The 20,780-nt window shown below is 46.7% G+C and overlaps 1 protein-coding gene and 1 long non-coding RNA gene across 4 annotated transcripts in view; one reads left to right on the top strand and one right to left on the bottom strand.

Moving 5' to 3' along the window:
* Nucleotides 1-9,884, bottom strand: part of AUH (AU RNA binding methylglutaconyl-CoA hydratase) — a 399,227-nt gene extending 389,343 nt beyond the window's left edge. Inside the window, exon 1 of one of the 3 annotated variants that reach the window (XM_073632885.1) lies at nucleotides 9,601-9,884. In XM_073632885.1, coding sequence (XP_073488986.1) covers nucleotides 9,601-9,811 — 211 coding nt within the window. In that variant the 5' untranslated portion in view covers nucleotides 9,812-9,884. The remainder of the gene's footprint in view (nucleotides 1-9,600) is intronic. The other 2 variants (XM_073632878.1, XM_073632892.1) reach the window with 2 other exon arrangements.
* LOC141146145 (uncharacterized) lies at nucleotides 9,414-17,193 on the top strand. Its single transcript, XR_012244730.1, has 3 exons — nucleotides 9,414-9,872; nucleotides 16,854-16,925; nucleotides 17,010-17,193. It is a non-coding gene; the product is annotated as an uncharacterized lncRNA (long non-coding RNA).
* The last annotated feature ends 3,587 nt before the right edge of the window (nucleotides 17,194-20,780 follow it).

Genomic DNA, 20,780 nt, shown 5'->3' with positions numbered 1-20,780 from the left:
CACCAAAGTCCGACGGATTCATACGTGATGACGTACAACCGGACTAAAATAAGGAAGTTGATAGCCAATAGCTGCCCTAGCGTTGGTTTTAGTCTGTCGGACTAGCATACAGACGAGCGGATTTTTCGACCGGACTCGAGTCTGTCGGAAAGATTTGAAACATGTTTTATTTCTAGGTCCGTCGGACTTTTGGAAAAAAAGTCCGCTAGAGCCCACACACGATCGAATTGTCCGACGGAGTCCGGTCCTCCGGACCAAGTCTGTCGGGAAGTCCGCTCGTGTGTACGCGGCATAATACACTCACTACACCAGTGCAGCCAGTCACAGTATCCCTGAACATCACTATGCAAGTCTCATTGTCACCATTAGGCCTTGTTCATATTGGGTTTATTAATTAGAACCACGTGCGAGGGCTGCATTTACCCACACGGAGATGCACAGGTGTTCTGTGCATCCCTGTGCAGGCAATCCCATTTACGTCTATTGGGACACAGTAGCTATATGGACACAGCTACTGCTCCCAATCTGACATCCATGCAGGTGCAAGGTCTGAACACAGACAGACAATGTGAGTTTGGGAACATGCAGCCGCACAGATGTCAGATTAGGAGCAGCAGCTATGTCCGTGCAGCGCCGCGCCTTAATAGACATAAATGAGACTGCAAAGAACACCTGTACATCCCCGTACAGGTAAATACAGCTCTTGCAAGGGGCACGTTTACCCACACGGGGATGCACAGTAGTTCCTTGCATCCACGTGTAGGCAGTCTCATCGATGTCTATTGGGAGGAAACAGCTGCAAGAACACAACTTCTGCTTCCAATCTGCATCCATAAAAGGTTCGGGTACAAGGCCTAAAACGTAGACAGTGTGACCAGCCAGCAACAGCATTCCTGATCACTACCACACCAGTCTAGTGTTGCCTCTGCCTGCACTGACCCTGGCCTGTTTATTGACCACATCTTTGCCTGCTGCCTGAACTGACCCATTTGCACGTCCTGCTGACTACATTCCTGCCAGACACCAGTCCCAGCCATTCCCTGTAGATAACTGCACTCCTTGAACCATAAAAACGCTTTTCTTCACACTTTCTTTATCCTCTTGTACTTCCTAGCCAGTGAACGTGGCATTACTGGAGGCAGCCATGTACCAGTAGGCTAGGTTTGTCTGGCTTATTGGGATGGGGACTGCTATACAGTACATGATGATATATTAAGCTATATTCCCTGCCCACTCTTACAGAAGCGACCATTACAGTAAAATGTTTTGATGCAATTGATTTTTGTGATACACAATATGTAAATGTCCAGTTCATAATCAGTTAAAACATTGAAAAATTCTCACACAGTATCAGAATGTGTGTTGGAGTGTAACCTTAAGTATGACCGTGTTGTGTGTGAAAAAATATCTTACAACTTTGCTTAAAGAAAAAAAAATTAATTTTCTGTCCACATTTTCCAAAATTGTGGCAAAAAAAAAAAATATTTTGCCTGGGGTACCACTTTAAATTTCCGACACTTTACTCTCCCTTACCAGCAAGTATATGCATATATGTGGCCTCACTGAAGTGGCTCTTCTTCGGCAGGGCTGCATACATGCGTACCTGTGTTTGTGCTGGGAGCAAGCTGCATAGCGGGCTCCAGCACAGAGCCCAAACTGTCACTGGCAGCTCCAGGTCTTGTACTAACAATCAGGTGTCAGTGTTCTGCCAAAAACTCGAACCATGTAACTTCCAGTGACTCTCCAGCAACAATTGGAGATTTCAAGGAGTTGGCCGATTTCACAGAACACTGGTAGCGTATACACTACGGTACACGATATAATGAGTGCACAATGTTAGTCTGCCTGCTAGTAACCAACATGCTGCCTCCTAGGGAGCAACAACTTTTTTCCTCCTTACCCTGTGTTCTCTCAAAACAGCCAACTCGTCGTGTACTGTAGTGTATCAGCTTCCGGTGTTCTGTGAAAACAGCCAACTCATCGAAATCTCCAATAATTGTTGCTGGAGAGTCACCAGAAGTGATGTGGTTGGAGATTTTGGAGAGTTGGAGTTTTCGGCAGAACACCGGGAGGACAGGCTTTTGAGAGCAGAATTGCTGTGATAGCCTGTAACTGGCTATCACAGTGACTTTTGAATGGAGAAAAATATACTTTTTTGGGGGGAATTTGTCAAAACTGAAACATACAGAATCTGCTGCAGCTGTGCATGGCAACCAATCGGCTTCTATCTTTTATCTTCATAGCTTAAAGTTGAACTAAAAGCTCCGTTCCTTTTCAGCCATGGATGCTGCCACCTTAGCCCGTTTGATCTGCATTTGCCATGGTGCTGTACAATATATGTGACCAGTTATGACACCAGCCATTTGATGACTTGAAAAATTAGTTGAGAGAATAAGAATCTGGGACGTTATCATTCACGGCATGAGTTGAATGTAACCGTTTTGGGAAACCGTTAAACTAACGGGTTTAGTTCTGCTTTAAAGCTGGGTTCACTCCTATGTGAATTGGATGAGGGTTTCCCCGCATCCAATTCGCATAGCAGGAGAATATGACCGGCTCTCTATGGAGCCGGTTCACATGTCTCCGGGGCGGCTGTGGAGCACACTGCTTCTTTGCCTCCGTTTCAGGGTCAAATTCAGGCAAAGATTCTGCCCTGATTCGTCCCTGAAACAGAGAGCAGTGATGGACAGCGTTGCTGTGCGATCCGCGGCCAGTTTAGGTGTGAACCGAGCCTAAAGCAGTATGTACACCATATGTACATGAAAACTGATGGGACCTGAAGGGAAAACCACTCAGACTTCACTTTCAGAGACATCAGTTTTCATGCGCATTATTTATGTGCCCTATTCACACAAATGTTGACTTCAGGTCAGTTTTTTTCACAATGCAGAAAACTGCACACACACTGCATATTCCTGCGCAGAAAACATCCGCAGGTTGTGGTGTGAACAGGGCACATAGAGAACTATTGTTTTTTTTGGTTCCCTTGCAGAACGTGTGTAGAAAAACTGACATCTTTGCACCATGGCGTGAACGAGGCCTAACAGTTTAAAAAAAAAAAAGTTACATTTCTGCCACGTGCCAGGAACATAACTGTCACATTGGTTGTGCTCTCAAATGAATTATCAAGTCATCAAATGGCTGGTGTCATAACTGATCACATGTACTGTACAGCACTGTGGCAAATGCACATGAAATAGAGGCCAAGATAGCAGCTTCCTTGGCTGAAAAGGAGAGGAGGGTTTTGCTCCACTTTAAAGCAGAACTAAAGTCTCCTTAGGCTCGATTCACACAGGGGCAACACGACTTCAACGCGACTTTGCAACGCGACTTTAACCCGACTTCAACACGACTTGTGGATCCGACTTTCAATGAACGGGGATCCGACTTGGATCCCCGCCACTGTGTTTGGTATGAATCTTTAGGGGGAACTCCGCGCCAAATTTTAAATAAAAATCCGGCATGGGTTCCCCCCCCCAGGGGCATACCAGGCCCTTGGGTCCGGTATGGATCTTGAGGGGAACCCCCCTACGCCGAAAGGACGGCGTGGGGGGTCCCCCCAATCCATACCAGACCCTTATCCGAGCACGCAGCCCGGCCGGACAGGAATGGGGGTGGGGACGAGCGAGCGCCCCCCCCCCCTCCTGAGCCGTACCAGGCCGCATGCCCTCAACATGGGGGGGGTTGGTGCCTTGGGGGAGGGGGGCGCGCTGCGGCCCCCCCACCCCAAAGCACCTTGTCCCCATGTTGATGAGGACAAGGGCCTCTTCCCGACAACCCTGGCCGTTGGTTGTCGGGGTCTGCGGGCGGGGGGCTTATCGGAATCTGGGAGCCCCCTTTAATAAGGGGGCCCCCAGATCCCGGCCCCCCACCCTATGTGAATGAGTATGGGGTACATGGTACCCCTACCCATTCACCTAGGGGAAAAAAGCGTCAATAAAACAAACAGTACACAGGTTTTTTAAAATAATTTATTAGGCAGCTCCGGGATCTTCTTCCGACTTCGGGGGTCCTCTTCCGACTTCGGGGGTCTCTCCGCCGTCTCCTCCCGGTGTCCGCATCTTCTGCCGGCTCCACCGCTATCTTCTGGCGCTCTTTTGCCAGCGGTGGTCCGGACCTCTGGATCATCTTCTTCCCTCTTCTCTTCCAGAGATGTTGACACGACGCTCTCCCCAGCCAGAATGGTTTCTGTGCGCTCTGCAAGGGACTTATATAGGCCGTGACCCCGCCCCCTTATGCCGTCACAGTCCCTGGGCATGCTGGGGCTGTGCCGTCACAAGGGGGCGTGGTCATCACCCGGTGACCACGCCTCCTAAAACGTCACAGACCCAGCATGCCCAGGGGCTGTGACGGCATAAGGGGGCGGGGTCACGGCCTATATAAGTCCCTTGCAGAGCGCACAGAAACCATTCTGGCTGGGGAGAGCGTCGTGTCAACATCTCTGGAAGAGAAGAGGGAAGAAGATGATCCAGAGGTCCGGACCACCGCTGGCAAAAGAGCGCCAGAAGATAGCGGTGGAGCCGGCAGAAGATGCGGACACCGGGAGAAGACGCCGGAGAGACCCCCGGAGTCGGAAGAAGATCCCGGAGCTGCCTAATAAATTATTTTAAATACCTGTGTACTGTGTTTTTTATTGACGCTTTTTTCCCTAGGTGAATGGGTAGGGGTACCATGTACCCCATACCTATTCACATAGGGTGGGGGCCGGGATCTGGGGGCCCCCTTATTAAAGGGGGCTCCCAGATTCCGATAAGCCCCCCGCCCGCAGACCCCGACAACCAACGGCCAGGGTTGTCGGGAAGAGGCCCTTGTCCTCATCAACATGGGGACAAGGTGCTTTGGGGTGGGGGGGGCCGCAGCGCGCCCCCCTCCCCCAAGGCACCAAACCCCCCATGTTGAGGGCATGCGGCCTGGTACGGTTCAGGAGGGGGGGGCGCTCGCTCGTCCCCACCCCCATTCCTGTCCGGCCGGGCTGCGTGCTCGGATAAGGGTCTGGTATGGATTGGGGGGGACCCCCCACGCCGTTTTTTCGGCGTAGGGGGTTCTCCTCAAGGTCCATACCAGACCCAAGGGCCTGGTATGCCCCTGGAGGGGGAACCCATGCCGGATTTTTATTTAAAATTTGGCGCGGAGTTCCCCTCAAGATCATTTGAGCACAAGTCGCATGCCGAAGTCGGATCATGCGAGACGGCGATCCGACTTCAATGATAGTCAATAGGCTGAAGTCGGATCAAAGTCGGATCCAAGTAGTACAGGGAGTACGCTCTGAAGTCGGAGCGACTTCAGTAGTGTCTATTAAGACGCTCCCATGCACTGTAATGTGAATCTCTTTCTGGGGCGACTTGAGGGCTTACAAGTCGGATCCCAAGTCGCGGTAGTGTGAACCGAGCCTATTCTTTACAGACAAGGAAGCTGCCATCTTAGCCTCTGTTTAAACTTCAGTTGCCATGGTGCTGAACATGTGTTCAGTTATGACACCAGCCATTTGATGGCTTGACAGTTTGTTTGAGAGCAGAAGCAGCTGTGTCAGTTATTCAGGGAAGGCCTTGAATGTAACCATTTTGGGAAACAATTAAGTCCTGTTCACATATAAACGATTTGAAATCCAAATCACAGTAAAACCTGTGACACGTTTCAAACCCAAAACATGGTGTGAGAATCACAGCAAAATATGCGTGTAAAACTGCAGCTGACTCAGGGCCAAAATTTGGTCCCTGAGCTTCTTTGGCACGACAAATACACATAGGGCAGCCCATTCAATTGAATGGACAGCCCTACGCTCGACATGCGTTTCCATGTGTGAATCTCACTACAGGGACCTGCGTTCCCTCTAAACATTATGTGAGCAGGGCCTTAAATTGCAGAAATTTTTTGCTTTAACTGAACAAGCTGAAGATAAAACAAGCTGCTCCAGATTCTGTCTGCTCCAGTTGTGATGTCTCCCTTTGTGTTTTAGGCAGGATTTTTTTTTTTTTTTTAGGTCAGTATCTGTTAGGCCTTGTTTACACCTGCATTGCTATGCTGAGTGATCCACATTCAGAGAGCAATAGGCAGGCTGTGTGGAGGCTTTGTATCCTCACCGTCTGTTTTAACCCACCAAGTACTGGAAAACTGCATGCATTGTGCACGGTTGTGGGGAAATTGCAGCTCCACCCCATTCACTTGGATGGGTCATGCTCGGCAGGCGAGGATCAAATTCCTGCCACGGCCATGTAAAGGAAGTACAAGGAAACCTATTTTTATGTTGTTTTTTATCTAAGAGAACAATTTATAGGGGGAGATTTACTGGAACACTCAGAATCTGGTGCAGTTGTGCAATGCAATGTGCATAGTAACCAATCAGCTTCTAGCTTCAGTTTGTTCAATTAAGCTTTGACAATTAAACCTGGAAGCTGATTGGTTACTATGCACAGCTGCACCAGTTTTAGTAAAGCTCCCCCATAGTGGCCATGTATATGTGCAAGGCTTGTCCAGCCAAAACTTTTTTTTTTTTATTCTAGTCCAAACACCAGAAAGCAGTCACTGCACACCACCAATCATCGGGTGGCTTTCTCTGCTCCACAGCTTTATGTACAGTATACAAGAGTGTATACACAGGACTGGGAATGCACCTCAGCTGGTTAGGCTTTGTTTACACAAGAGTACTTAAAGTGTTTGTTAACCCCCAAAAAATAGAGATCCTGGTCCCTTAAAGCAGATTAAACGCACAATGCTTATGTAGCGCTGGTAGATTTACAATCTACCGCAGATTAGGTAAATTTAGTAAATTGTGTGTTAGGAAGGTTAAAAGTTCGCCTCTGTTCCAGCTTGGCTGACGTTGTGTGTGCTTCCGTGCTGACCGGTGGATGTCGCTGTTACCATTAGTCAGTGTTGGAAGGGCAACATGTCGAAGTGTATAGATGCTCCTCTGTCTCGGAGACAAGCTCGGTGGAGGTGGTCCTCCGAGTTCCATTCTGGGCGAGGGTATTTATGGGACAGACGCCAGGTTCTAGTGTTCATTTTGCAGTCACCTGCTGGCCCTCCTGGCCGACAGGTATGCGTTAAGGAGCTACATCGTGGTTCTCCGATCGGGAGGCCCACGATGCTACGGCGCAGGGGTGGGTCCAGAGGCTTGTCTGGGGCCTACCAAAGCGGCCGAGGAATGGTCCTGAGCTGTCAGTCCTGTGTGACGAAGCTGGACGGCCGAGGAGATCCCAGGGGAGGACCCGTCTTGGAGAGATCACGCAGCGTGCTGGTCTATAGAGGGGCCTGGTAACTTGGCTGCAGGACGTATCCAAAAGAAGTAACCTTTGTATCCTCACCGTCTGTTTTAACCCACCAAGCACTGGAAAACTGCATGCATTGTGCACGGTTGTGGGGAAATTGCAGCTCCACCCCATTCACTTGCATGGGTCATGCTCGACAGGCGAGGATCAAATTCCTGCCAGGGCCACGTAGCAAAGCATTGTGTCTGTAGCATGTGTACAACCCCACTGCCTCAGCAAAGGAGGACCAGTTTATATAGCAGGTGTAGTATATATGAGGCCTTAGTGCCTCTGTGTTTAAGTAGGATAAAAAATTAAAATAAAACTATTGTTTATGGGCCCTACAAACAACAAACAACATACACGTATGTGGTATCACTGCAATCGTCGGGAGTAGAGTTTATTTTGGGATGTTCTTTTTTTTTGGGTTACTGTAAGTGCCGGTTCACACTAGACGCGGCACGACTTGCAGGTCGCCTCACCGAGGCGACCTGCACACGACTGCCGGGGCGACTTGCAAGACGACTTCTGTATAGAAGTCTATGCAAGTCGCCCCCAAAGTAGTACAGGAACCTTTCTTCTAATTAGAACGGTTCCATTGTACAGAACGGGAGGCGACTTGTCAGGCGGCTAGGTCGCCTGACAAGTCGCCCCCGTGTGAACCGGCTCTAATAGCCAGGAATATACAGTTAAAATTGTAAATATTTTGGGTAATTTTTTAAATAATTAAAACAAATCCAGGGATATATAGTACCAGTTACCACCAAATGATGGCCCAATTTGTCCTAAAAAAAAAAAACAAGATATAACTTTCCTGGATACACAACCTGTGTTGTCAACTGTCAGTATTTTTACTGGCAGCCAGTAAAAAAAAAAAAAATGGGTTCTTTCCTCCTGCTAGTAAATGCCAGTGACAGGAAAAGGATGCCAGTAAAAAATATGGCTGTGACACTTGGCTCTGAATTGCGCATGCGCAGTTCAGGTTTGGAGCTGACTGAGACCAACCTAGTGCCGTCGGTGGGGGGAGGGTCTGGCAGAGGCAGTGCCTGAACATATAGTGTGATGTCATGGTGGAAGGGAGCTGAGCGGCCAGAGCCTCCTGTGCAGGTCTGTGGGAGGGGAGTAAGGCAAACTGGGAGCGGGACTGTCAGTGCTGTTCGGACTGGAGTGGACTGAAGGGACCACCTGACATGGAGAGAGACTGTCGCTGTCATTTAGGAGGGAACGTTTTCTGTCGGTGATCTGTGCTACTGCACACTGCTGTCAGTGGGGGTTATTTACGAAAGGCAAATCCACTTTGCACTACAAGTGCAAACTACAAGTGAAAAGTAAACTTGGAAGTGCAGTCGCTGTAAATCTGAGGGGTAGATCTGAAATGAGGGGAAGCTCTGCTGATTTATTATCCAATCATGTGCAAGCTAAAATGCTGTTTTTTATTTTCCTTGCATATCCCCCTCAGATCTACAGCGACTGCACTTCCAAGTGCACTTTGCACTTGTGGTTTGCACTTGTAGTGCAAAGTGGTTTTGCCTTTAGTAAATAACCCCCAGTGTCACTGTGAAAGTCAGTTTCGTGTGTGCTGCCTATTCTAATTTCTTGCCTCCCTGAATCCTGTCCCTGAGCTACTTGCTTACTTACTATATCCAAAATAAAAATAAGAAATATGTTTTTTTTCCTTAATATTTACCTTAAAAATCACATTGCTAATTGCATATTCTACATGTTTTTAGCCTAAATAGTGATATTTGCACTTAAATCTGTAATTTTGTAACTTTTGAAAGTGGCAGTAAAAACTTCTTTGTGCCAGTAAATTTCAATCTGGTAGGTTGGCAACATTGTACACGATGTGAGTTTGAACCCGTGCATTCCCGTCTGGTGCATTTTGACAGCCATAGGTTGCAAAATGCACCAAACCGCGGTGCACTACTTTTATAAATGCATGGTACCATGCGATATGCAATCTGTCTGAGGTGTCATTAATACACTGGCACCCACAGGCAGATTGCAAGGGCAGTGCGATCACTTGCATTGTGGGAAACATGCACAGAACGCACCTTTCCTGCGCCATGTTCTGGTGTGAGCCGCCCTAAGTCAGTGTGATGATATGTAGTTTTACTAGTACATGCCACAGTTGTAATATTGGGGTCTGGTGTTAAGATGTGTTTGCCCACAGTTACCTATGCTGTAAAATCTCTTATTTTTCTTTTCCAATAATCTCCATATACTACTACCACCAATGGGGACTGATTCACACAGCACACAAGCACCTCTCTCTGTAATACTATAACCTACAGCGCTTCCTTTCACACTGCAGCAAATCAGCCCCGGCGCACTTATGATGACGTCACGCTGTTACCTTGCTCCTCTCCCTCCAGGTATCTGACCCTCAGTTCGTCCTCGCTCTTCGCCTCCGAGCTGTACTGGCGCCCCCCACAGACGGACAAGCGGCACAACTGCACCTGCCCCCCGAGCTCCTGGCCGCGAGGGACCCGCCACGAGGCGGCGCGTGCAACCCATGCTACCCCACCGCTGTAGCCTAAGACCCTCAAGCCAGCCAGAGCCGCCATGCTGAGTGACGTCACTGAAACGCAGCCACTGCAAGCTTCTCTGGGAATACTGCTCCTGCTGGTGTGTTCATAAAGTAGTGTTGTTTATAAAGTTAGTCTAAAACAAAAAAAAAAAAAAAGAATATGTGGTGGTTCAGGTGACGTCTCGGCAGGTGGGCTGCTTGTGAAAGCCTGGTGGGGTGATTTATAAGTGTTGCTTGTTCTGAGCTCAATAACATGGGGAAAGTAATAGCTCAACTAGTCTGGGGATGGAAGAAATGGTGAGTCACAGGTTGTTCATGACTGGAAATAACGGTCAGCACAGTTGTGTAACCTAAAATATATAACACTATAAAGGAAGTACAAGGAAACCTATTTTTATGTTGTTTTTTTATCTAAGAGAACAATTTATAAGGGGAGATTTACTGGAACAGTCAGAATCTGGTGCAAATGTGCATAGTAACCAATCAGCTTCTAGCTTCAGTTTGTTCAATTAAGCTTTGACAATTAAACCTGGAAGCTGATTGGTTACTATGCACAGCTGCACCAGTTTTAGTAAAGCTCCCCCATAGTGGCCATGTATATGTGCAAGGCATGTCCAGCCAAAACTTTTTTTTTTTTTTTATTCTAGTCCAAACACCAGAAAGCAGTCACTGCACACCACCAATCATCGGGTGGCTTTCTCTGCTCCACAGCTTTATGTACAGTATACAAGAGTGTATACACGGGACTGGGAATGCGCCTCAGCTGCTTAGGCTTTGTTTACACAAGTGTACTTAAAGTGTTTGTTAACCTCCAAAAAATAGAGATCCTGGTCCCTTAAAGCAGATTAAACAGCACAGTGCTTATGTAGCGCTGGTAGATTTACAATCTACCGCAGATTAGGTAAATTTAGTAAATTGTGTGTTAGGAAGGTTAAAAGTTCGCCTCTGTTCCAGCTTGGCTGACGTTGTGTGTGCTTCCGTGCTGACTGGTGGGTGTCGCTGTTACCATTAGTCAGTGTTGGAAGGGCAACGTCTCGAAGTGTATAGATGCTCCTCTGTCTCGGAGACAAGCTCGGTGGAGGTGGTCCTCCGAGTTCCATTCTGGGCGAGGGTATTTATGGGACAGACGCCAGGTTCTAGTGTTCGTTTTGCAGCCACCTCCTGGCCGACAGGTATGCGTTAAGGAGCTACCTCGTGGTCCTCCGATCGGGAGCCCCATGATGCTATGGCGCAGGGGTGGGTCCAGAGGCTTGTCTGGGGCCTACCACCGCGGCCGAGGAATGGTCCTGAGCTGTCGGTCCTGTGTGACGAAGCTGGACGGCTGAGGAGATCCCAGGGGAGGACCCGTCTTGGAGAGATCACGCAGCGTGCTGGTCTATAGAGGGGCCTGGTGACTCGGCTGGAGGACGTATCCAAAAGAAGTAACCATACAGCATAGTGTCGCCGGTTTGGCTTAAAGGTTCAGGCACTGTGACTGACTGTTCACTGCAGAAGAACTGATACATCCTGTGGCAGAGGATCATGCAGATTTACCCCCCAAATAAGTCTGTGGCAGAGACTTTAGATTCGTGCTGCGTACTGGCTGCTAGACCGGTGAGAGAGGCCTATCCAGACGAGCAAAGAGTGCGTCCCATGAGGGGAACACATTCCACATAATTATCTGAATTCTATCGGGACATTTGTCGCTAAGATTTTGCAAGAAGATATTTGAGTTTCTCCTGAGAGTTTCCTTTTCCGTCTCTTTCCTGCTACTTCCTAAAGTTTGACTGTTTAATAAAGCATTGAAAACGTACTCCATTGTTGATGCGTGTGTCGTCCAGCAGTAAACTCAACGGAACCTCTAGACCCGGTGCCGGTGAAACAGAGGGAAGCAAAGTGAAGGTAACAGACCAGCAGCTCCACAGTGAGTTAGTGCTACACTTATGCTGTGTAATCTGCCCCCCTCTAAACTATAAAAAACCTGCCTGAACCTGCCACTTCCTGTGTCCCCCTCTCTGTACTGACCACGATAATCAGGGCTGCTGAGCCCTGAACACTGTGGTCAGTGTACATCCCTTTATCATCCGCTGCTCTCCTCTGTCCCCCTCATCCCTGCCTGTCAGCTCCGTGTCTGTGTCTCTGTCTCTGCCCCCCACCGCTATTAGTAGAAATAAAACATGATATATGGGACTGGAGACCAAACTCAAATGTTATTTTTCAAATCTATATATACTATTGAATATAATAAATACTATTAGACTTGAGGAAGCAAACCCTGATGGGTTTTACTTCCTCTTCATTTCCCTGCAAAGGTAAAGCATAATGGGCTACTATAGTAGCCCATTATGTGTCACTTACCTGAAACTGAAGCGTGCGATGTCGCCTCTGTCCCCACTAGCAGCGAGCATCCATCTTCACCCCTCTTCCTTCCGGGGCCGCGAACTCCGGCTCTGTGACTGGCTGGAGTCGCGTGATGTCACTCCCGCGCATCAGTCATGGCATGACCCCCTTTAGAAACGACACGATCTGCACTCACTAAAGTGCGCATGCGCCGTAGACATCGGTGCACAGCTTTATTGTAAATCTCTCCTAAACCGTGGAGGTTTAGGAGATATTTCCAGCACCTACAGGTAACCCTTAATATAGTACAGGGTATACAACCACTTTAAATTGTGGTATAAATGGCCGCGGCCCTTTATTATTGGCATGATGATATATTACCAATAATAACCAATTTATTATAACGATAAAATATTTTTCATAACCTTAAACAGGCCATACATGGTCGAATTTAGAACAAATTTTCTTTTCAAAATCAGAAAGTTCGTTTTTTTTGGGATCCAATGGTGCCACCATTGATTTTCGAAATTCGGCCGACCAAGCCTTCAATTTCACCTTTGCAGCCAGGAATCTTCTTTTCTCTCCGTAAATTTTCTTTTCTTATTACATTTCTCGCACGATTCTCCTATCATTGATTAGAAAATTGTTTGTTTTTCTAAAAATTTCCAACATGTCCGATTCCTCAAATTTGATTGCCGCACGAAAATCGGCCTTTGCTGCAGCCCACTAATGGTGCGAAATTCGTACGAAAATTCTTAGATACGATTTTCAAAAGAAAATTCTTTCGAAGTTCGAACCATGTATGGCCGGCATTACATAAAATAATACCATACCAATGATTCAGCTATTAAAGCTCAAACCAACCTTGTTACATTAAATAAAACCACTATCCCACATGCCAGGCTCTTTAACTCAAACGAGCCTGGCACCCCACCCTGGCCATGGCCAACTCTATCATGGCAATCAGCATGGCAAATCCCTCAGCCTCATCTGGGTCTGTCCTGATGGCAGTAGTGGCCTGGCTGAGGAGGGCAGCTGTGGCCTCGTCCAGATTCCTGCTCTTCCTGGCCCTTTTAGCAGGAGGGCGTAGGGGAGGGATCTGGGACTCCGTCTGGCTGCTGGCCACAGGCTCCTCCTGACTGACACTTTCCTGTGTATGAAAATAGAACATAATTAGACATCTCCTCACTGTTGCAAATTGAATGTGGACAAATAGAAAAGACTATAATTCTGACCCCAGTATTTTTTATTCTTGTACAAATCATTTTTGGTCACTACTGTCTATTGATATGGAAACCACTTTGTTAACTACTTTGCGCCCGCGCTATAGCCGAAAGACGGCTACAGCGCGGACGCCAATTGCCGGAAGGCCGTCCCTGGACGTCCTCCTGTTTACTTCCGCGATGCGCGCTCCCGCGGGCGCACATCGGGGAAGTTCTGTGCTGGCCATGTCCCTTGGACACAGCCAGTCACAGATCACTGTAAATGGCCAATCACAGCGGCTGTTTACAGTGCGATCGGCGGTGCCAATGAGAGATGATCTCATATGTAAACATATGAGATCATCTCTCATCGCCGGCTCTCCCTCCTCACACAGAGACAGCGTGTGAGGAGAGAGAGCTAACCGCTGCAGCGTGAGTCAAAAAAAAAAAAAAAAAGTGACGTCAGTGCCATCTGTCCCCACTGTCATCTGTCCCCACTGTCATCTGTCCCCACTGCCACGTATAAGTGCCATCTGTCATCAGTGCCACATATTAGTGCCACCTGTCAGTGTCACATGCCATCTGTTATCAGTGTCACGTGTCATCAGTGCCACGTATCAGTGTCACGTGTCATCAGTGCCACGTATCTGTGCCATCTGTCATCAGTGTCACGTGCCATCAGTGCCACGTATTAGTGCCATCTGCCATCAGTGCCACGTATTAGTGCCATCTGTCATCAGTGCCATCTGTCATCAGTGCCACGTGTCATCAGTGCCACGTATTATTGCCATCTGTCAGTGCCACATATTAGTGCCATCTGTCATCAGTGCCACGTATCAGTGCCATCTGTCATTAGTGTCACGTGTTATTGTCCTGGTGCTCCAGGGCCTTCAAAAATGTAATAGGTAGTCAACAAGTTAGATGTGTAATTTATGTTCCTAGAACACCTGATGGTGTTCCCTGCATGTTGGGCCTCTCTATGTGGCCAGGCTGTGAAAAAGTCCCACACATGTGGTATTGTAATACTCAGGAGAAGTAGCAGAATGTATTTTGGGGTGTTATTTGTGGTATATACATGCCATGTGAGAGAAATAACCTATTACAATGACAATTTTGTGGGGGAAAAAAAAATCTTCGTTTGCAAAGAATTGTGGGAAAAAATGACAAAAAGCTCACCATGCATCTTACTAAATACCTTGGAATGTCAGCTTTCAAAAAAGAGGTCATTTGGGGGGTATTTGTACTTTCCTGGCTTGTTCGAGGCCGTCAGTACATCAGGTGTGATCAATTTTTTATGATTTGCACCATAGCTTGTAGACTCTCTAACTTTCACAAAGACCAAATAATATCCACTAATTTGGGTTATTTTTACCAAAAATATGTAGCAGTATAAATTGTGGCCAAAATTTATGAAGAAAAATTAATAATTTGCAAAATTTTATCACAGAAACTAAGAAAAATGCTTTTTTTCAAAATTTTCGGTCTTTTTTCATTTATAGCGCAAAAAATAAAAAACCCAGAGGTGATCAAATGCCACCAAAAGAAAGCTCTATTTGTATGAAAAAAAGGACAAAAAAATTCATTTGGGTACAGTATTACATGACTGAGTAATTGTCATTCAAAGTGTGAGAGCGCTGAAAGCTGAAAATTGGTCTGGGCAGGAGGGGGTTTAAGTGCCCAGTAGGCAAGTGGTTAAGGCAGAAATATTTTAACAATAAAGTCTAGTTATCATCATTGTATTTTTGGATAAAAAATATGTTCAACAATGCTATACCTGGGTCAAGCTGGGCTCCTCCACATCTTCATCCTGTGCAACAGGACCTGTGTGGACATCTGGAGCTGTGGCCTCAGCAGATGTCGAAGGGAGTGTAGACAGCGATGGCCTGGGTTCTGTCTGGTCAGACAAAAACCGCAGGCTGTGGTAATACCACAGCCTGGGGACATATATGTCATCTGCTGGTGCTCCAGATATTTGTGAGTCCATCACCTTGTTGAGCTCCCTTTTAAAAGTACTCCTCAGGTTTGATATTTTTGTCTTGACATAGTTGAAGTCTGTCCTGTGGTACACTGGCTTCACCAACTCTAGCAGTTTCTCCAACGCTGCCTTCCTTGAGATTTTATTTGCATAGTCTCGACTCTTGACCTTCCAGAGACAGGGCAGCTCCCGGTACAGGTCAATGAATTGGGGCAAAAAATCAGGCGCAGAAAAAATGTATTCGTCATGATAAATTATATGATGCCTGCAAGACAGAACACAAGACAAAACATAATGTCTGGCTTAACTCATAAGCTGCTCCCAATCTAGGCCTCAATCTAAGCAGTATAGGTCACTAACCACCTATGCCCCAATTTCCAATTGACCCCTTGTTTTCTGTCTCCTTTCATGTGTTGGCGATGGCGATCATTCGCCCCCCACTCCAAGATCGTTCCTATGGCCGTTCCATCGACTGTGCATTATGGCTTTATATACACTGCGCATGCGTGAAACTCCGCTCTCAGTGCGTTATACACTGGGGCGTGACCATCTCTCTTCTGCATGCGCCACACACGGCGAAACATTCGGGAGGGAGAACATGGCGGATTCCAGGCAGCCCCGCGGTGGTGGAGCTCATAGGAGGTATAATGCAACCCCCATGAGCAAGGATGAAATGGTGGAGATGGTGCGCATCCTAGAGAAGCATGACTACGACTGCAAGCTGCGCAATTACAAAAGGCCCAACAGCCGAAAGGACAGCATTTTGGAGAAGGTCATTGCCGTTGGCAGTGGACGATCAAAGGACCAATTCAGAAAACGATGTGCTGATCTCAAACATCGTTAGCAAGACCAGATGGAGTGCATACATCAGATCATAAAAAAAGTAAGCAAGATTTGTATCTAACCAATATGTATATGTGTAAATTAGCTGTCTGTATATGTTCTTTCTCCAAGTAGCTCTAGAGAATTATATATAAGGTTATCTAAAATCTTTGTATGACTTGGTATTCGAAAGAAAAGGTAAATATAAAGCAGATATGAACATTCTTATTTGGTCATGTTTTTGGACATTTCTTTATTTTTGTAACAAATTTTTTAATCTTCTTTCAACATGGAGGCACCAAAAAAGGAGGCTCCAGCCAAGCCACCACAAGGGACGAAGGGAGGCTACCCTCGCTCGGGCCCCAATGGGGGAGGCAACAAGGGCACCCCCCCCCCCAAAAAAAACATAAGTGACAACTTTAAACACACTCATTTAGCCACTGACAGAGTTGCTTTTAGGTGGGCCAAAGGCCATGGACTTAGGTCAGAACTTAAGGGGTAAAGAACACGTTCTGGTTGCTGCCTGCCTCATCAGTGCCCATTAATGCAGCCTTGCCAGTGTAGACATGGGTGGAGGAGAGGCCCCACGGATCACAGTCACACAGAGTCACGCCTGCTAGGATGATCATCATATATCCCCTTTCCCGTAGGAGACAAGAGGGGTGGAGGGCAACTGCTGGACTTTTTAAATGTTGGCACTTGTCCAGTGTTTTCCCTCTGTAAAATGACATCACCATCCCTTTTCTATGCATTTTTCACAGGAAAACAACCAGAGTGCAGAATGGTGGAGTCAACAAGTCAGGAGCAAACATTGACATCAGACCAAGTGCAAGGTTGGTCAACTAATGTAGAAAATTGATGCTAGAAACAGATGGGACTTGGGGTGGCTTAATGAATTGTGTATTGCTTATTTTTAGAGGAAAGAGAGTGTGGTGAGCTCACCCAGGATGTTGCCTTGGAGGCATGGGATCTGACACCTGGACCCAGCACAGATGTACAATACCCTGACGTGAGTCACACTAAGGTCCAAAGCAACCCAGAAGAAAAAGAAAGTATTTGGGAGCCTCTTGTTTGTGCAAGTAAGTATTGTTGGACTCTTGTTTGGACATCGAAACACTCGACATGTATACACATTTGAAGCCAAACACTCACTCCATACATTAGCAAAGTATGTTGTGCATTAGCATGGAGAAGGAAGAGGTGGGAGGAGCTGGCAGTGTTGCTAGGTACCTGAGTTTTGGAGACCCAGACACCAGGGCCAAGATTAAAGAGTAGTTGTAGTGTGTACATTCCTAGTAGTGTAGGTGTCTGAAGGGCAAGGTTGCAAGCAACAATAGACTGGGTAGGTAAGTATTTCCTAAATTTGACTAGTAATTTGAACTACCTATGTAGGGCCTCAGCCACTTGACCAAAGTTCCCTTAATACTTTTTTGTCTTCTTACTAGGTCATGATCTTCCAAGATCCACAATTGCCCGAATGAGTGCAGATATATTGCATTGTTTGAAGGATCTGGAACAAATAAAGGAGGCTGCCACTGCTTTACAACGAAGAATCCGTGATTTTGTAGACATGCTTGCCAAATTCTAATTTCCTCTTGCCTGGTTGGAAATTTCTTGTTCCACTTGTTGGCTCCTGTTTGCACTTTTAATATATACCATGTTTTTCGGACTTTTAAATGATAAAGTTTAGTGTCCGAACTCAGTGTTTCTCCGCTCCACTCCTCTAGGTGCACCACCAGGTCCTGTTTTCAGTATTTTCCCCAGTCTAAAAACGAATGTGTAAATTACTAACATTGAAAATGACAACATCACCTGTGCCAAATTCAACAAATATAGAAAACCTGACCTGGGTTTGCATCTTGAGAAGGAGAGTTGGGAAACACTGCCCTAAGTAATGTGAATTGTAATCTTTCTGTGTTTTTAAGAATAGCAAAGCCAAAATTTGAAGCTGCCCACAAATTGTTCCTTAACATTCTGATTTCCCTCATGATCCCATGCCTAAAATGTATGTCTTTCCTTACATCTAGTTTGCTAAAGCCCCAAAACACACTGTGTGTCAATATGTGCTAGAACAAAATATTACAGCGCACACCTGAAAAAAAGACATTTACCTCCAGCAAGGCTTATTTAAAACACCTAGAACTTTTTCAAAAAACATTATCAAAAAATATGGGGATTTGGTCACACCATATTGCTATATGGTGCTTAAGCCCACTTACTGTGACAAAGTACCCCATGATTAGCGGGTCCTATACTATCCATAGACTGGGAGAGCCTGCTTCTCTGAACCATGGGAGTAATACACTCCTCTATATGGGAGAACTTGAGGTCTCCACCCATGACACAAGTGGACACTAATGAGAGGTACTTAATGAGGGAGTGGAGTGCTCCTCACCTAAAAGGATTTGGTCAGAATACATACAATAGACAAACAAGATATTTGGGGGGCACACCCTAAAAGATGCATTAAAGATGGTGCAGCCATAAGACCATACAACAGAACAAAATATTATAGCGCACACATGCAAAAAAGACATTTACCTTCAGCAAGGCTTATTTAAAATTCCTAGACATTTTCAAAAAACATTATCAAAAAATATGGGGATTTGATCACACCATATTGCTATATGGTACTTAAGCCCACTTACTGCGACAAAGTATTATTTTTTTGATAATGTTTTTTGAAAATGCCTAGGTGTTTTAAATAAGCCTTGCTGGAACATGCAGTCAATCAACTTGTCGGTAATATTTTTTCCAGATTGGATGAACTGGATCACCGCATAGATCAGTTCTCCATGGCATTACAAACGCTCCTGAGTTGCACGGCTCACCTGGAATCTCCCACTGTGGCTGCCCCGATACAAACCTATGTTGCAGGCCGACCCTGCTGCTGCTCCAGTCTCTGTGCAGGCACCCGCCTCGAGTATTACCTCTATAAGAGGTATGTCTGGTTCCGCTCTGCTTCCCCAGCGATTTTGGACAATCCGTCCAATGCAGAGGGTTTCTCAACCAGGTTGAGATATACTTTGAGATGCTGCCCCAGGCGTTTCCCATGGACAGAAGCAAAGTAGGTTTTGTGATATCTTTGCTTTCTGAGAGAGCCTTGGCCTGGGCAAACCCTCTATGGGAGACGCAACCTGTTGTCTTGAGTTGCCCTGAGTTTATGGCTTTGTTTAAAAGGGTATTTGACGTTCCCGCACGCTCTGCTTCTGCTGCCAAGTGCCTCATGTCCATCGAACAGAGTACGAGAACTGTTGCCGACTACGTCATTGAATTCCGTACTCTGGCAGCAGAGGTTGCGTGGAACAATGAGGCCCTCGTGGCTGCTTTTTCTCATGGTCTCTCAGATACCATCAAGGATGAGAGAGCAGCCCGAGATATTCCCACTGAGCTGGAGAAGTTGATCACGTTTGCTATCCTCATTGACTCCAGACTCAGAGAAAGACTCTAATAATGAGCGCTTGCGGAAGCCTCCTGTATTTTTTTCTTTGAGCTTTGCAGCCTCCCTCGCCTCCCATGCCCTCCTGGTATTGAGTCGGGCAGTGAAGGTGAATCCATGCATTTGGGTTTCACGCGTCTCTCTGTGGATAAGAGAACCTTTAGGAGGAGGGAGAGATTGTACCTTTATTGTGGCCAGACAGGTCACTTTTTGAAGTCTTGTCCTACCCGTCCAGGGAACGCCTGAACCTTGAGGTCCTGTCACGGACAGACCTTAGGTGGCGTTGTTTCATCCCCAGTAATCCAGAAGGTCATCCTTTCTTGGGCTGAGTTGTCCGTTGAGATACAGGCTCTGATTGACTCTGGGGCTGCAGGCCTGTTCATTGATGCTCTGTTTGTATCGAAGCACTTGATTCCACTGCAGCTGCGTGACACTCCACTTGCCATTGAAGCTCTTGATGGGAGACCTCTACAGCCTGCCCATGTGACTCATGAGACAATTCTGTTTCCATGGCCATAGGGGCTCTTCACCATGAGGTAATCCAATTCCAAGTTATTTGCTCACCTAAGTTTCCATTGGTTATTGGTTATCCTTGGTTACAGAGGCACAACCCCTCTTTTGATTGGCTCAGTGCTGAGATTCTCTCCTGGTCACCACAATGCAGTGAGACATGCTTCCAGAAGGTAGCCAAGATCCTGTGCACCTCTTCACTCTCCTCCCTGCCAGAGGAGTACCGCAATTTTTGCGATGTCTTTGACAACGGTCAAGCCGGTAGTTTGCCTCCACACTGGATGTATGATTGCGCAATTAACCTTCAACCTGGTGCCATAACCCCTCGTGGCCAGGTTTACCCTTTGTCGGTCTTGGAGGATAAGGCCATGGAGGAGTATGTTGCAGACGCACTTTCTCAAGGTTTCATCCTCAAATCCTCATCTCCTGCTGGTGCAGGTTTCTTCTTTGTGAAGAAGAAGAGTGGTGAACTGAGACCTTGTATTGATTATAGGGGTCTCAATCGTTTCACGGTTAAGAATGCCTATCCAATTCCATTGATTACAAAGATATTTGACCGCCTATGGTTTTCACGAAGCTTAATTTGAGAGGGGCATACAATTTTGTGAGGAATATGGAGGGCGATGAGTGGAAAACTGCGTTTAATACCAGAACAGGCCATTATCAGTACCTCGTAATGCCTTTTGGACTTTGTAATGCCCCCGGCAGTTTTCCAGGAATTTATTAACGATGTCCTCCG

The sequence above is a fragment of the Aquarana catesbeiana genome, linkage group LG01 (genome assembly GCF_042186555.1).
Source record: "Aquarana catesbeiana isolate 2022-GZ linkage group LG01, ASM4218655v1, whole genome shotgun sequence".
NCBI lineage: Eukaryota > Metazoa > Chordata > Amphibia > Anura > Ranidae > Aquarana > Aquarana catesbeiana.
Note: the sequence above shows the minus strand (reverse complement) of the source record. Positions and strands in the feature narration are given on the sequence as shown.